This window comes from Puma concolor, chromosome D4, assembly GCF_028749965.1.
Source record: "Puma concolor isolate L17-30 chromosome D4, mPumCon1.1.hap2, whole genome shotgun sequence".
Classification (NCBI taxonomy): domain Eukaryota; kingdom Metazoa; phylum Chordata; class Mammalia; order Carnivora; family Felidae; genus Puma; species Puma concolor.
The window spans coordinates 56,010,698-56,026,288 of record NC_141679.1 but is presented as its reverse complement, the minus strand read 5'-3'; the positions used below and the strand labels follow the sequence as shown (position 1 = coordinate 56,026,288).

At 47.7% G+C, this 15,591-nt stretch overlaps 1 protein-coding gene and 1 pseudogene across 2 annotated transcripts in view; both read left to right on the top strand.

The window, feature by feature from the left end:
• The window catches only part of B4GALT1 (beta-1,4-galactosyltransferase 1), a 55,369-nt gene extending 51,612 nt beyond the window's left edge, over positions 1-3,757 (top strand). For both annotated transcript variants that reach the window (XM_025914089.2, XM_025914084.2), the window contains 2 exons: positions 448-552; positions 794-3,757. In XM_025914089.2, the coding sequence (XP_025769874.1) occupies positions 448-552; positions 794-926 (238 nt within the window). In that variant the 3' untranslated portion in view covers positions 927-3,757. The remainder of the gene's footprint in view (positions 1-447; positions 553-793) is intronic.
• Positions 3,758-3,885: 128 nt separating this feature from the next.
• On the top strand, positions 3,886-13,989 carry LOC147574886 (large ribosomal subunit protein uL23 pseudogene; annotated as a pseudogene).
• Positions 13,990-15,591: the final 1,602 nt, after the last annotated feature.

The window sequence follows — 15,591 nt, the reverse complement described above, 5'->3', positions numbered from 1 at the left end:
GTTTGCTCTGCCTCCCTGCCTTTGCCTGTGCTGTCCCGACTGCCCTAAATGCTCTGTGGGCACCCATTCGTCTTCATAGCTGGCTCTGCCTAGTCTTGCTCAGGTAGAGTGAGTGGCTTCTCCTTCTGTGCTCCCCACCACCACCTCCCCTCCTCACCTCCATCCTGGCACTGATGGTCCTATGTTCTAAGTCCACATTGTAAGTTCTGTGAGGGTAGACACCCCCGGTGCCTGGCACAGAACACTCCCCAACCAACACAAACTACAGAACCAGTGGTCAAAGGGCACAGGGAATTAGCGTGAGTTTTAACTGATGCCACAGTGAGCTGAGGTATGGGCTGAGTGAGAACAGTGAACAAGATGGCGGATGGGGCAACAGTCTGGGGCTGTCGGACCCAAGCCTTATGGCAGCTTTGCAGTGACGACTTGTCCCTTCACTCCTTGCAGGTTAGTTTTTAGAGGCATGTCTGTTTCTCGCCCAAATGCTGTGGTTGGCAAGTGCCGGATGATCCGCCACTCAAGAGACAAGAAAAATGAACCCAATCCTCAGAGGTGTGTTCTATGTTCATTTACATTCTTTCTTTCCCCTTTCAGGTGGGGTAGGCTATAGGAATGAGGCTCTGGTGAGGGCTCCAGGCCTCAAGGGGAAGGGAGGGATCTGTCCATGAGTTGGGTAGAGTAGACTAGGTGGTGGGGTGGGGGTGGGGGGGCAATGAGGGACAAATGTTTCATGTTTTTTTTTTCTTAAGATTTTTGTTTTGACACCAACCCTTTGCCTGTTTTTCTCTTGTAGGTTTGACCGAATTGCACATACAAAGGAGACAATGCTCTCTGACGGTTTGAACACACTCAGTTACAAGGTGTTGGACATAGAGAGAAACCCGTTGTATACCAAAATCACAGTGGACATCGGGACACCGAGCTAGCATTTTGGTACACTAATAAGAGACCTGAAAATGGCCAGGGACCTCTGCTGTGTGTCTCTGCCAATCTGCTGGGCCGGTCCCTTTCATTCTTAACAACCAGAGTGATAGGCCCCCTCCAGTCATCATTCAGATGCCTTTCCAGATGACCAGGACGAGTGGGATATTTTGCCCCCAACTTGGCTCAGCATGTGACTTCTTAGCTCTACGAGGTGTTTGTAAATGTAGAAACTATCAGCCTTTGGGGGAATCTCGGCATGTTCACAGTGTCACCCCAAAGAATCAGTACACAGCCCCAAATTTGGTGACTGTGGGACTCATTTCCAGTGATAAACTCCTAATCTGTTGTGAAATAGGTAAGAATTTCGCTTTAAATTGTGGTATTCTTATTACTTCATGAAAAATCGGAGAGTGCTGCTGAAATCGGATTGGTGTGATGTTTTTTGTTTGCATATTCTAACAGAAAAACACAATCTCGACCTTTCTCATTTTACTCCTCCCCCACCTTTTAGCAGTATGCAGCTACCACAATCACTTGTGTGCGTATGTCTTTTCTTAGCAAAAGAATTTTAAAACTTGAGCCTTCGACCTTTTGCCCTGCTAACGTGTGAATTCCAAGGCAACGTTAGCCATCAGAGCAAAAGCCTTGAGTGTCCTCAAATTCAGTGGCCTTTCTCCAGATTGTCTGATTTCTGAATGTAAAGACTTTTTTTTTTTTTTAAAAAAAAGCAGTTTGTAGTATTTTAAAGAAAGAACAAATCGGGTTTTATTATGATCTAGCTTGATTTTGTGTTGACCCAGATTTGCATAGCTGTTTAGTGTTAAATCATGACAATTTATTTTTCTGAGCATGCTATATAAACTTGAATTTCCTATGTATTTTTATTGTGGTGTTTTAAACGTAGGGAGGGGATTGAGCATTTTTTAGTGGGAAAAATAGCATATGCTGTAGTGGCCCGATTTGGCCGGCAGGTCAGGTTTTGTAAAGAGCAAAATCACTTTTGGGCCCTTTGAGGGCAAGACCTCCCTGGTCAGAGTTATCCTGCTAGACCTCTGGGGGAGGCAAAAGCCTAGGTCTGCCAGGCAGAGCTCCCCACCTCCCTACCCTCCCCAGGTGGGAGGGAACCTCCTCCACCCCTCTTCCCACTGACCCTGGGACCTCCCTTTAGGGCCCTAGGCTGTGGAGTTCTAAATGATAGCAATCAGGTTGTTTACTGGCCCTTAGTCTGGGGAGGGGGAGGAAATCACTGCTCTGGCCCCTGTGGAGTCCAGGGGCCACCTCCTTCACTGTGCTAGCCACATTGCCTGGCCTACCTTGCTGGACCCATTCTCCTTCCTCCCCCCTTCTCCTTTCTCCTTTCTGTCTCCTTTCTCCTTCCTTCCTCTCCGTTTTTGTTCCTTTGCCTCTTGCCTGTTCCCTAAAACTTGCCTGTGGCACTCAGGGTCAAACAGACTATTCATTCTCCAGCATGAATGTGCCTTTTAATTAGAGATCTAGAAAGTTCAGCTGAACCCTCCCACACTCCCTCACAACCACTCTGGTGCCTAAAGCCTCCCAGTCCCCTTCAGGTTTTTAGCAGGTGCTTGCACTCCAGGGAGGCTGATCCACAGGGGTGTATTCCCCAGACCCACCTCTCCTGGGGGAGAGCGAGGACTGCCTGGGGTGGGATGCACAAGGCAGTTGCTACCACTGGCTGCCCTTGTCGGGTCCAGCCTGAGCTAAGGGCAAAAAGAGTCAGCTATCTAATCCCAGGGTTGACCCTTTAGCTGGTGGCAGCCCAGAGCCCCACCACTGGCCTCCTGGAAGCCAGCCCTCAGTGTGGAGGCTGAACTGGTGCCCAGCCCTGGTCTTACCTGTGCCTTTATCGCTTTGAGCATCTTGGATGCTACCATGGTTCTTTTCCAGAAGCCTTTGTATTGGTTAAAAATTATTTTCCACTGCAGAAGCAGCTGGGCTATGCGAAGAGTATTCGTTCGGTCAGTCCCCCGTTCCTTGACAGGGGTGTCAGTGGAACCAGGAATGACCGCCCTGAGAGGGAGTTTTGGGAAATACAAAGAATGAAGACCTCTCCTCTCCTTCTGTCCCCAGATCCTGGCTTTTCCAAAGTGCCTTAAAAGAAGGGAGACAAATATCCTGAGTGGTAACTTCTTTATTATATACTTTACTCTTACAAAAAAATTCTGACTTTTTTTTTTCCTCCTGTTTTCCTGTTACACTTTCCTTCATGTTCCACTGGAATAGTCAAGTGTGTGGTTCGTTCTCAGAACCAAGGGAGCTTCTGCTTCACCTGTTCCCCACTTGCTGACCTTCTGGTGCTTTCATGGGGCCCACTTGGGCCCAAGGTTAGGCCCGGATGCTTGCCTGGTTTAGAAGATGCTGTGGGCCCTCTTTCCTCCCTGAGGAGGTTAGGGCTGAGGGTTCAGGGAGCATTTCCTTCACCTGGAAGGTGTCACCGTGAAGTTGTTATGTGCTGTGTCTTTCTCTGTTTCTGTCCATCCCGATGCTGGTGACCCCGTGAAGTGACCTTTGGGAAAGATTAGAAGGCAGAGGTGGCACGAGAGGGTAGAAGAAATGCTCGTGCTGGCTCTCAGTCTGGGCAGGGTCTCTGCTGACCTCAGGGCTGGGTGTGGGTGCCCCACTCAGCCAGTACGGCAGCTGTCCTGTCCCAGAGACCTGTTGTGCTGTGTATTTCGATCTCCCATGTATGCAAATGTATGCGTTTACCATTGTAAGTGGGAGGGGGGAATGTCTGACCTTGGTGTTCAAAACAGAACTGTATTTTTGTCTTTAAAATCCAGTAATATAACGTGAATAAATGACCTTATCTTTGTAACCTCAGGTGGCTTCTTTTCTGATTTAAGTAAGGGGTTTGGGCTCTCCGGGCCCGGAGGGAAATGATTGGGACTGCCTGCTGGGAGGATCAGAGGAGAGCAGAGGTCTGCCACAAGGGGGCAGGTCATGGCTGGGGGTGGCGGTGGTCCCTCACCTGACTATGTTCCACACACCTCACTGGAATCAGCCATTTCCCAGTCTGAGCCTCATTTTCTTACCTGAAAATGGAAATAATAGCACCTAGACTTTCTGAGGCTTAAAAGAGATGATGGGTCTAAAATAATGACTGGTACCTCACAGGTACTTACTACATAGTAGTTAGTACCACTTCAAAATAGAATTTCCACTAGCAGTTCTCTGGCCACATTCTGCTGTATTCAGCAGTCACCATGAGAGTTCCGAGATCCTTCGCAGAGCCATTTACACAGGTGTTCGCAGAGTAACTTAAATGGTACCATACGAAGTAAGATTTCTTTTCAGTCCCAGGACATTTAAACAGATGTTCTACAGGGTCTTAGTTGTGACTCAAGGACTTGAGACAGTAAGTACCCTGTGTGCCTTCTCCTTCTCATCACCCCCAGGATCAGGTACCAGCAACGTATTAAGGTGCTGGTTGGATTGACTTGGCATCTGGAAGAAATGTGTCAGAGGAGACCGGTATGAAGGAGAGGGCACCCTTGCTGTCCAGGTTGGTGGAGCTGTGAACGTGGGACCAACTGGGAAACAGGAGCAGTAAGGGCAGCACTGTATAGCCCCCCAGTGCTATCTGGCTATCCCCACCCATCCTTGTGACTGCTGAAAGGACCCCTAGGGGCCTCAGACCTGAACAGAGGTGGCCTTGGGCTCAGATCTGACCTTTGAACAGGAGACTCTCATCCTTTCAACAAAGTGCTGCCTTTGCAAGCTGTAAGGTCTGGGTGAAGTGGAGCACCTTCTGTCCCCAAAGATGCACATATCCGCACAAATACATACAAACTAACATGCATAACATACCTGACATGTGCCTATGAGAGACCAGAGTGCCTGGGTTCAAATCCTACTGTTGCTTCTTCCTAGTGCTGTGATGTGACCACTCCAAATCTGGAGGCACCCAGGACCTCACCGGTGGTGTTTTCCCTCCCCTTCCCTGCCTCACCTGAGTAAAGGTGTTTGGAATGGCAGCACTGGGAAGGAAGGGGGCTTGAACCCCCATGGTGGGCTCTGAGGGGGCCAGGAAGGGATGATGGCAGGAGGAAGGGGGCCACAGACAGGCTCCTGGGGGTTGGCCATTTCCTTGAGATGTGCTCTGTCTCATCTCCCACTCCACATGGACCCAGACCAAGTCTGAGCCAGGCAGAGCTCAGGAGTCATGCAGTGTGGACTGGGTGGGCACCAGGCCCCCCCTACACAGTACCTTTCTTCCATGGGAGACTGTGACCTGGATGCCAAATCACTGACTTACAAATAACTTTTGGAGGCAGGGCGATGGTGCCCAGGTCACTGGGTCCTTGTGGAGGTATGCGAGTGGAACCTCCCGAAAGTAGGAGTATTTGCTGCTGGTGACCAGAGGGAAGCTGTGTGTAGGGAGAGGTCAAGGAAATGAGAAGATGCCCAAGTTCTAAGTGTTACCAAGTCTTCACCACACTTCCAGTCTCCCCTCCTCTTGTTTATTCCAGGAGGTGAGAGTTTGCACATTCCTAGGGGCTGATTTCTTAGAACTGGAACTTATTTGCCCTGTCAGAAAGGAAATGAGGTTTGTCTGGCTGAGCCAGTCATGCCAGACAAGCCTCATTTCCTTCTCTGGCAGAGTCCCCGGGCAGGGAATGTGGCTATTGCCTTCATCTGGGCTCAGGGACCTGTCCCCGGGTTGTGAGGCAGAGAAACCTTTGGGACATGGTTGTTATGGGTAGTTACAGGGTCAGTAGGCCAGAAACCACAGGGACATGGCACCACAAGGACGTCTGCCTTTGAGCAAGATGTGTGCCAGCTCACCAGGCAGGGGGCTTGGGAAGATGGCCAGGAAAAAGCCATGTAAACAGTGATCATTACTTCTGGCTCTTTCTGCCTTCCCATTCACTGTGTAACTCTGGGCAAGTGGACTTCCGTCTCTGAGCCCTTGGTTTGCTCTTCTGTTTTAGGACTTGCTCTCAGACTCCACCTCTGGTTTCCCCATAGTTCTGCCCTTCTCCCAGTAGGAAGTGCCTTGATTTGGGTTTCCTTTTGTCCCTGAGGTTAACCCTTCTTATCACCTTGAAGGAAGTCACTTTATCTCTGAGTCTTCATTTATAAAAATAGCAGGATCGGCCCCGCCTGCCCTGTGCAAATCACCCACACTGAGATACCACTTTATACCCATTAGGATGGCTGTTATCAAAAAACCAAAATTAGCATTGCTGAGCATGTGGAAAAATTCCAACGCCTGTGCACTGCTGCTGGTGGGAATATAATATGGCATAGCACCTATGGAATATCTCATGGTGATTCCTCAAAAAATTAAACATAGAATTGCCATATGATCCAGTAATTGCTACTTCAGGATATATACCCAAAAGAAATGAAAGCGAGGACTTGAATAGATACTTGTAAACGCATGTTCACAGCAGACTTATTCACAATAGTCAAAAGGTGGAGATGACCCAAGTGTCTATCAAGGGATGAATGGATAAACAAAATGTGGTGTGTACATAAAATGGAATAGCATTCAGCCTTAAAAAGAAAGGAAGTTCTGACAAATACTACGGCGTAGATGAACCTTGAAGACATTATGCTAAGTGAAATAAACCAGTTACAAAGGGACAGATATTACGTGATTCCACTATGTGAGGTACCTAAGTAGTCAAATTCATAGAGACAGAAAGTTGAGTGATGGTTGCCAGGGGCTGTAGGGGAGAGTGAGTAGAGGGAAGAATGGAAGTTAGGGTTCAATGAGTACTGAGTTGTAGCTGTAGAAAATAAAGTTCTGGAGATGGATGGTGGCGATAGTTGCACAATAGGAATGTACTAAATGCCACAGAACTGTGTACTTAAAAGTGGTTAAAATGATAAACTCCATGTTATATATATATATATATGCTATAGAGTGAGTGTGCCCCCCCCCCCCCCCAATTCACGTTGAAACTTTATTCCCGGTATGTTGGTATTTGGAGCTGAGGCCTTTGGGAGGTGGTTAGCTCATGAAGACAGAGCCCACGTGCATGGGATTAGTGCCCTTGTAAATGAGACCTGGAGAGCTCCCTCATCCCTTCTGCTACATGAGGTTAGAGCAAGAAGGCGCAGTCTGTGAACCAGGAAGCAGCCCCTCACCAGACATCAAATCTGCCAGCACCTTAATCTTAGACTTCCCAGCCTCCAGGACTGTGAGAAATGAATTTCTGTTGATAAGCCCTCCAGTCTATGCTATTTTTGTTACAGCAGCCTGAAAAGACCAAGACGGCATACTTTACCACAGTTTTTAAAAAAGGAGGCAGCTCCCTGTGGCCAAACTTGACCTCATCTTGCTCTGGAGGTGGCTGAGGATGGTGGTGTGGGGTCCAGCACCCACCTGGAGATTTCACGTGTGAGAAGGGCTGGCCATGTGGGGAGTGCCACCTGAGAATCTGCTAATCATGGGCACTCAGCTTGGTTGCTGAATCCAGCTTGGTGCTCTGCCCCAGATAACCGGCTTTACAGTTGCTACCTTTGCCCAAGACTAATATCCTTCCCTAAAGAAACTAGATGCAAAGCTGCCAGAGGGGGTTGGGGGAAGAAGGGGAAGCCTGGACTCAGGCAGGTTATCATGACCGGGGGACAAGGAGGCGCTTACTCCAGAGTGCCCCCTTGATTCCCATTTACTGTTGGCAGAAACTAGGGGTCACGCTGGAGGCTTTTTAAAAGAAGAAATGACAAGCTGGGGCCAGATTGCACCTGGGGATAACATAGTCACCTAGATAAATTCTGTCTAGATGAAGGGGAAGGCCCCTAAGTGCCAGGAGGGAGACCACAAGTGAGTTCTGAAGGGCAGGAGGGAGGGACACTTGGGAGAGATGGTCCTAGACTTGGTGTTGGTGAGGGTGGGAACCTCCATCCCCATGCTACTGCATTGTACATCCTTTCTGGGAGTGGACTGTAGACAAGTAAATCTTAAAAGTGGACCTACCCCTTGACCTTGCAATTCAGCTTCTAGGAGTTTATCCAAAGAAAGCAAAGCCATGCACTGAGATGCGAGTGTGTACCCTGCCACTGCTTGTAATACTGAACACTTAGAAGCCACCATCAATGGGGGACTGTGCTAAATAAATGAAGTGCATGCCAGCAATTAAGTACAGTGTGACCATTGAGAATGATGACGTAGATCTATATTTATCGATTGGGAAGAGGTATAAGAAAAAAAGGAAACTACCGAATGGTTTTTCCATACATGGCAGGGAAATGTATGAATAATTTAGTGCAGAAATTACTCTGTAATTGTTTGTGGGGGCAGATGCACGAGCAATAAAATGAGGAGATGATCTTCCCTTTTCTGCACAGACTGTACAGCTAGGCTCCTCAGGAGTAACCATCTTTAGTGTTTCAGGGGTTGCCTGAGGGCTATTAACAGCGGTGTGCTGGCCCCATTGAAAGAATGAGCAGGATTGTCCCCTGGGGGTTTGCATTCCCTGCAAGTGCCCAGACTTGGAAGGAAGATGGGGGCTCCCCCTACAGGGGAGTGGTGCAGGCCTGTGCCCAGTTCCCAATGTGGTAGGATGTGGCATACTGTGGGGATGCTCAATGGAGGCTGGACAGGAGCTCAACTTGGGCTGATGAGCCTCTAGCTAGTCTCTCAGATTTAGAAAAATCAAGTTAGGACATTTGTTGCCACTCTTTCCTGTGTACAATTGAACATTCACGCCTGTTATATTTGGATAATAAAAATGTCAAAGGACAGAAGAATGGGAGGGGGCACTGTGCCCTGGCTCCTAAGGAGCAAGATGGGCCTGAGGCCCCTGATCAGGACCCTGTGAAGAGTGTGAGCCTAGGAGGAAGTGAGGAAGACCCCCAATGCCCATGGATCTTTGGCCCCAGAATCCAGGAGCTCTGCTGCTGAGGGAGGCCCTGACATCTGGATTTTGACACAGGTTTGGGCATGGAGCTATTGTAGACTCACGTCCGGTCCAGATGTGAGTACTGGACAACTCCCTGCCTGGGGGGCATGTGCCAGAGGAGGGGGGATACCAGGCCATGGTACGGCTCTAACTTTGAATCTTTATCTGGTAGGGTGCCAGGAATTGTGTGCCCAGCCCTGCACCACCCTGCTCGGCTCCACGGGGCTCTGCCAGGCGGAGCTCTCCGCACCTTGGGTGAGTGAGCTACGGGAGGTTATCTAGCCAGGGACTTGGGCTTTTGGCGGGGACTTCAAAGTGCTCCCTTTGTGTGAAAGCGTCCTGTTGCTCTGTAAGTGATTTTGGCTTCTCTGATAACAGCAGCATAGGAGACAGGCCAGCTGCAAGATCCAAACTCTGTAGTTTTGCAACCTCACCAAAGGCAGTGAGGGAGGAAGCGTGGGGGCTGCAGATAGACGTGGTGAACTGCTGCATGTGGGCCCTTATCGGCGCACCTCGTGCTTTCCCACCTGCTCTGTCGTGCTCATTCAGTAATCCCCATGGTGGGAAACTGAGGCTCAGGGAGGTCATGTGACTTGTACAAGGTCACACAGAGTTAGTGTGTGACCCACATCTCCTGAGTCCCCAGTCCAGGACTCTGGCCATTGAACCATGAATGCAGCCACTCATCCAGACTCAGCAACACGCTCTCTGCAGTACAGGTGGGAACGGGAAGCAGCAGGCTGAGCGGTGCCCCACCCCAGCGGGAAGATGTGGCCCTTACTTGGAGCCTGGCATCAGCAGCATTTTGCCAAGGCAGGTGCAGTGTAGGTTGAGCACTGGGCCCAAGAGCATGGTTTTTATTTTGTGTGTTTTCATTTTGTTTTGTTTTCCCCCTTAGTTTTAGAGGACTTGGGAGTCTGGTGTACCGCATGACAGCAGCTCCTGGACCAGGGACAGTAGTGCAGCCGCAGTCTGGGAGACACATGGGGTGGTTAACGCACCCACGAGGATGCACGAGGCCCGGGTCATGGGGTACAAGAAAGGAAGAAGGGAGACCCCTAAGGGCTGAGGAGCCGCATGGCTCTGAAGAAGTGGGGCTGCTTTCTGCCTCTGGAAGCATCACTCTGGGAAGTGACAACCTGGTTCCCAGACTGTACAGCTCTTTCATCCCACTGCTCAGTACCTGTCCCTGCCCTGGGCCAACACCCAGTGTCCAGGAGGGATCACCACAGTATCTTCCAAAGGCTGCGGAGACCAACGGCGGTGGAGAGTGGAGAGAGAGGCCCGGGCTTCTGCTCAGCCCTCCTTTTTCCTTCTTGGCACCTATCCTCCCTTCCTATCCACGCTCTCCCCAAAGGAGGGGAGCTGCCACACCATTCCCAATCCTCCCGGATGTTCTTAGCCGGTGGCACTTTCCTAAATGAAGCCAGGGCCGTGTTTTGGTCTGATGATTCATGATTTTTAGACAGGCTGAACCAAAAGTGTTAAAAAGCGGGTCTTGGGGTCTAACTCTATCAGACACCAGCCCTCAGTGCTTCATGTTTCATGGGATTTGCTCTGGATAGAAGCTGACCTAGCCACAGTGAAACTGTGATAAGGGAAAAAGACCTGCTGGTGAGGACAGATGACTGTCCACCATGACTGTTTTGTCAGGCACTGAAGCCCAGAGGCCAGCCTGGGCTCTGTCTGTCAGCTGGATGCTCTGTCTCGGACTCATGTGCTGGGGCTCAACTCTTGTCTCTCACTGACCCTGGGCTTGGTGACTGGTGGGCTTGGTGGATGAGCTTGGCCCTGCTGTCGTCCAGGGCCTGTGGGCACTCTCTCACCGTCTTGGGCCTGCTGGATCTTGCAGGTTCACTGCCCACACCCTCTAGTAGACTGTTCCAAGGCTTTTCTTCATGGGAAACAAGGCCTGCCAAGCCTTTCCCTGGCCCACCACCAACTCTTAAGTGAGGACATTGCTGGGGGGTGCTTTGCTTTGGGCCGAGGCAGGCAGTAGAGGGACCTAATGAAGCCCTGGACTAGCAGGCCCGTATTGACTTGATGGGTGACCAAGGCCAGAAACAGTGTGGAGGCCGTGAGGGCCCTTTAAGGCTGCCAGCCATGGTTCTAGGAAAAGTCTCCAGGGGGTTTTATTGCCCCCGCTCCTTCTGCCCATTTGAGGTTGCTGCTGTGGGGCTTAACACAGTACTGAAGGCCAGAAACAAAGGTCCCCTTGTCCATCCAGGAAACCAGGGAGGGGGAGGGTGGAAGGAAAGACAGCTTCCGGCAGTCCTGAGGCATTCCCGGGGGCATAGATCGCAGTCCAGAGGGAACTAGGCCTTTGCTGCAAGCCTTCCTGGAAAGCCCTGTTGCTCTTCCTTCTTCAGTCTGCCTCACCACCTGGACTGAAGCTGCAAAAACACAAAGTTCAGCTCACAAAGTGAGACACAAACTTGTCCCAAGGGTCTCTGGTGGCCTACCTCCTGTTTTCTCCCCAACACTGCTGGAGAAAGACCCCAAGGGAACATTAGAGCCTCAGCCTCTCACTGTGCCCAAGGAGAGCTCCAGCCCTGAGACTTCGTGCAGAGATGTCAGCCTCCCGCTCAGGTTCCCCTGCTGGTAGCATGCCAGAGGGCCACTCTTCTAAAGGGGACGTGGAGTCTAGCTGCAATTTACAGGAGAGAAGAGAGACCCAGCTCTTTAGGTGGGTCTTTAGAGACCCACCTCCCACAGGTGCTCATAGCACTCCCCAGTTCACAAAGCCCTCCCATAACTTCTGGTCCTGTTGGCTCATGACAGCTTTGGGAGGTGACTGGGCCACTGGCAGAATTTAAAGGATATGGACTTACATTAAAGCCAGATATATTTGGGTTCAAAGACCTGACCTCAGGATGCCTGGCTGGCACAGTTGGAAGAGCATGCAACTCTTGGTCTCAGGGTCATGAGTTTGAGCCCCATGTTGGGTGTAGAGATTATTTAAACAAACAAACAAACAAACAAACAAACAAACAAACTTAAGGAAAAGAAAAAAAGACCTGACTTCACCACATAGCCATTGTAGGCCACTGGGTAAATTGCTTTTTTCCCCATACAGATATCCCATAATCCCAGCACCATTTGTCCTTCCCCCACTGCTCTGCAGTGCCACCTTTGTCATGAAGCAGATGTCCTGACCTGTGAGGGTCTATTTCTGGACTCTATTCTGGTGTGTTGCTCTATTAATCTATCCTGTGGCAAACCATATGGTCTTAGTATACCTTTCAATTACTTTTATTCCCTTTCTTCATGAGTGTCTTGGCTATTCTTGGCTGTTGCATTTCCATATGAATTTTATAAATTTTTAAAGTTTATTTATTTTGAGAGAGAGACAGCACGAGTGGGGGGAGGGGCAGAGAGAGAGAGAGAGAGAGAGAGAGAGAATCCCAAGCAGGCTCTGTGGGGCTTGAACTCACAAACTGTGAGATCATGACCTGAGCTGAAACCAAAAGTCGGGCTTTTGACTGACTGAGCCATCCAGGTCCCCTCCATATAAATCTTATAATCAGCTTGTCAAGTTCCACCAAAAATCACCACCACCATCACCCCACTTACTGAGGTTCTGATTGAAATTATGTTAAGTCTATGGATCACTATAAGGAGACTTGATACCTTTAAAACACTGAGCCTTCCCCTTTCACAAAGATGGCGCCAAAGGCAAAGAAGGAAGCCCCTGCCCCTCCCAAAGCCAAGCCAAAGAAAAGGACTTGAAGGCCAAGAAAGCAGTGCTGAAAGGTATCCACAGTCACAAAAAAAGATCCACACATCACCTACATTCCGACTGCCCAAGACACTGTGTCTCTGAAGGCAGCCCAAATATCCTCAAAAGAGGGCCCCCAGGAGAAACAAACTTGACCACTATGCCATCATCAAGTTCCCCCTGACTATGGAGTCACCCGTAAAGAAAATAGAAGGCAACAACACACTTGTGTCATTGTGAATATCAAGGCCAGCAAGCACCAGATCAAAGAGGCTGTGAAGAAGCTCTATGACATTGACATGGCCAAGGTCAACACTTTGATGAGGCCCGATGGAGAGAAGAAGACAAATATGTTTGACTGGCTCCTGACTATGATGCTTTGGGATGTTGCCAACAAAATTGCGATCATCTAAACTGAGTCCAGCTGGCTAAATCTAAATATTAATTTTTTCACCATAAAAAAAGATTAAATAAAACATTGAGCTTCCAATCTATAAACACAACGTAATCCTCTTTTGGCTTACGTCTTTTTAAATCTATATTTAGAGGTCTTTACACATTATTATTTTTTCCTAGCTATTTGATATATTTATACTGTTATAAATAATAGCCTTTTAAAATTTATTTTTCTGTTGTTGCTGGTATATGGAAATGCAATAGATTTTTGTGTATTGACCCTGTATTCTGTAATCTTGTTAATTAATTCTAATAATTTTTCTACATTCTTTTGGATTTTCTAAGTACACTTTCTTATCATCTGCAAATGAGGTGTCTTCCTTTCCAATCCTTATAGCTTTTATCTCTTGCCTCCATTACAATGTTGAGTAGAAGTAGTAGAGGTAGGGTTTTCCCCCTTATATTTGCTTTATGTTTTGATTGTTCCAAATCCAGATATGTAAAGGAAAACCTTTACTAATTCACCATTGAAAATGATATTTGCTGGGGACGCCTGACTGGCTCAGTCTGTAGAGCATATGACTCTTGATCTCAGGGTTGTGAGTTTAAGTCCCATGCTGGGCATAGAACTTACTTTAAAAAAAAATGATATTTGATGTAGTTTTATGTAGCTATTTGTTACCATATTAAGAAAATTCCCTCTGTCCCTTTTTTGCTAAGAGGTTATTTCCCCTAATTATGAATTGATGTTGAATTTCATTAAGTTTTTTTTTTTAATTTCTTTTAACGTTTATTTATCATTGGCACAGAGTGTGAGCAGGGGAGGGGACAGAGAGAGGGGGAGATACAGAATCTGAAGCAGGCTCCAGGTTCTGAGCTGTCAGCACAGAGCCTGACTTGGGGCTCAAACTCACAAACTGTGAGATCATGACCTGAGCCGAGGTCGGTCACCTAACCAACTGAGCCACCCAGGTGCCCCTTATTAATTTTTTTTAGCATCTATTAAAGTGATGATGTGATTTTTCTCCCTTATTTTTTTTTAAATGTTTATTTATTTATTTTGAGAGAGAGAGAGGTGCATGGGCCAGAGGGGGGAGGGGCAGAGGGAAGGAGAGAGAGAATCCCAAGCGGACTCTGTGTTGCCAGCACAGAGCCCAATGTGGGGCTCGATCTCATGAACCGTGAGATCATGACCTGAGCCCAAATCAAGAATTGGACACTCAACTAACTGAGCCACCCAGGCACCCCTCCCTTATTCTTTTAATGGAGGTGAATTGCTTGAATTGGTTTTCAAATCTTAAACCAACCTTACATTCCCTAGAACAGAACCAATTTAGTCATTATCTATTAACCTTTTTACATACTGCAAGATTTGGGTGATTAATCTGTTGTTTTGGATTTTTACATTTATATTCATAAATGAGATTGGCAGGTAAGTTTCCTTCTCATAAAATCCTCTTCAGGTTTTCATATCTCTGAAGGAGTTATTTTTCCTTTTCATTTCAATCTTATATAAGTCTGTTCAAGGAAAAACATTTTGGTTTTGGTTCTATTGTACTTTATTTCCATTTCATTCATTTATGATCTAATTTTTAAAATTTCCTTCTACTTTATTTGGGTATAATTTTCTTTTCTTCTCATGGTTTGAGATGAAAGCTTAGCTCCTGATATATATTTAAATACATTCATTTATAAATTTCCCTCTAAGCACATATTTAATTGTATTTTACAATTTTATGTGTCATGTTTCTTACTATATAGTTTCTACTTAAAAATTTTTTTCTAATTCCAATAGACTTTTTTTCTTTCATCCAGTGATGACATAGAAATATACTTTTTAGGGGTACCTGTGTGGCTCAGTTGGTTGAGTGCCCAACTCTTGATTTTGACTCAGGTCATGATCCCAGGGTTGTGGGATTGAGCCCTGTGTCAAGCTCCATGCTGAGCATGGAGCCTGCTTGAGATTCTTTCTCTCTCCTTCTCCCTTTGCCCCTCTCCCCTGCTCATGATCTCTCTCTTTAAAAAAGAGAGCAAGGAAGAAAGAAAGAAGCTAAAAAAACACAAAACACCAAAAACAAGCCCTAAAAAAAAAAAATGTACTTTTTAAATGTCCTACCATATGTGGAGATATGGTCATGTGACCGCCAGTTGATCCACAAGTTGGACCTGGGCAATCAGAGACTCCTCACCCTGTCCCCTGTCCTTGGAATGCACACTTGAGCCTACTATTCCAACAGTGGAAGCTGTTGCAAGGACATAGCCTTGAGAAATTAAGGTGTTGCTGAGACAATTTGGACAGTATACATGACTGAACCCAGATAAGGCCTCTACATAAACTTTTTTTTTTTTTAACGTTTTATCTATTTTTGAGAGACAGAGACAGACCACGAGTGGGGTAGGGGCAGAGACAGAGGGAGACACAGAATCAGAAGCAGGTTCGAGGCTCTGAGCTGTCAGCACAGGGCCCGATGCAGAGCCCAAACCCACGAGCAAGCCTCCACATAAACTTTAAGATTTGGCATATGGGTGCAGAAATCTACTCCTTTTGAACTGGCCTAAGACAGGTCTCATAAATAAATCTCCTTGCTTATTCAAACTGCCACTTACCAATCTGGAGTGGTCTGACTTTTTCTTCTGTCTCTCCCTGCCCTTTGTGTACTGTAGCCACCCCAGGAAGCTCCT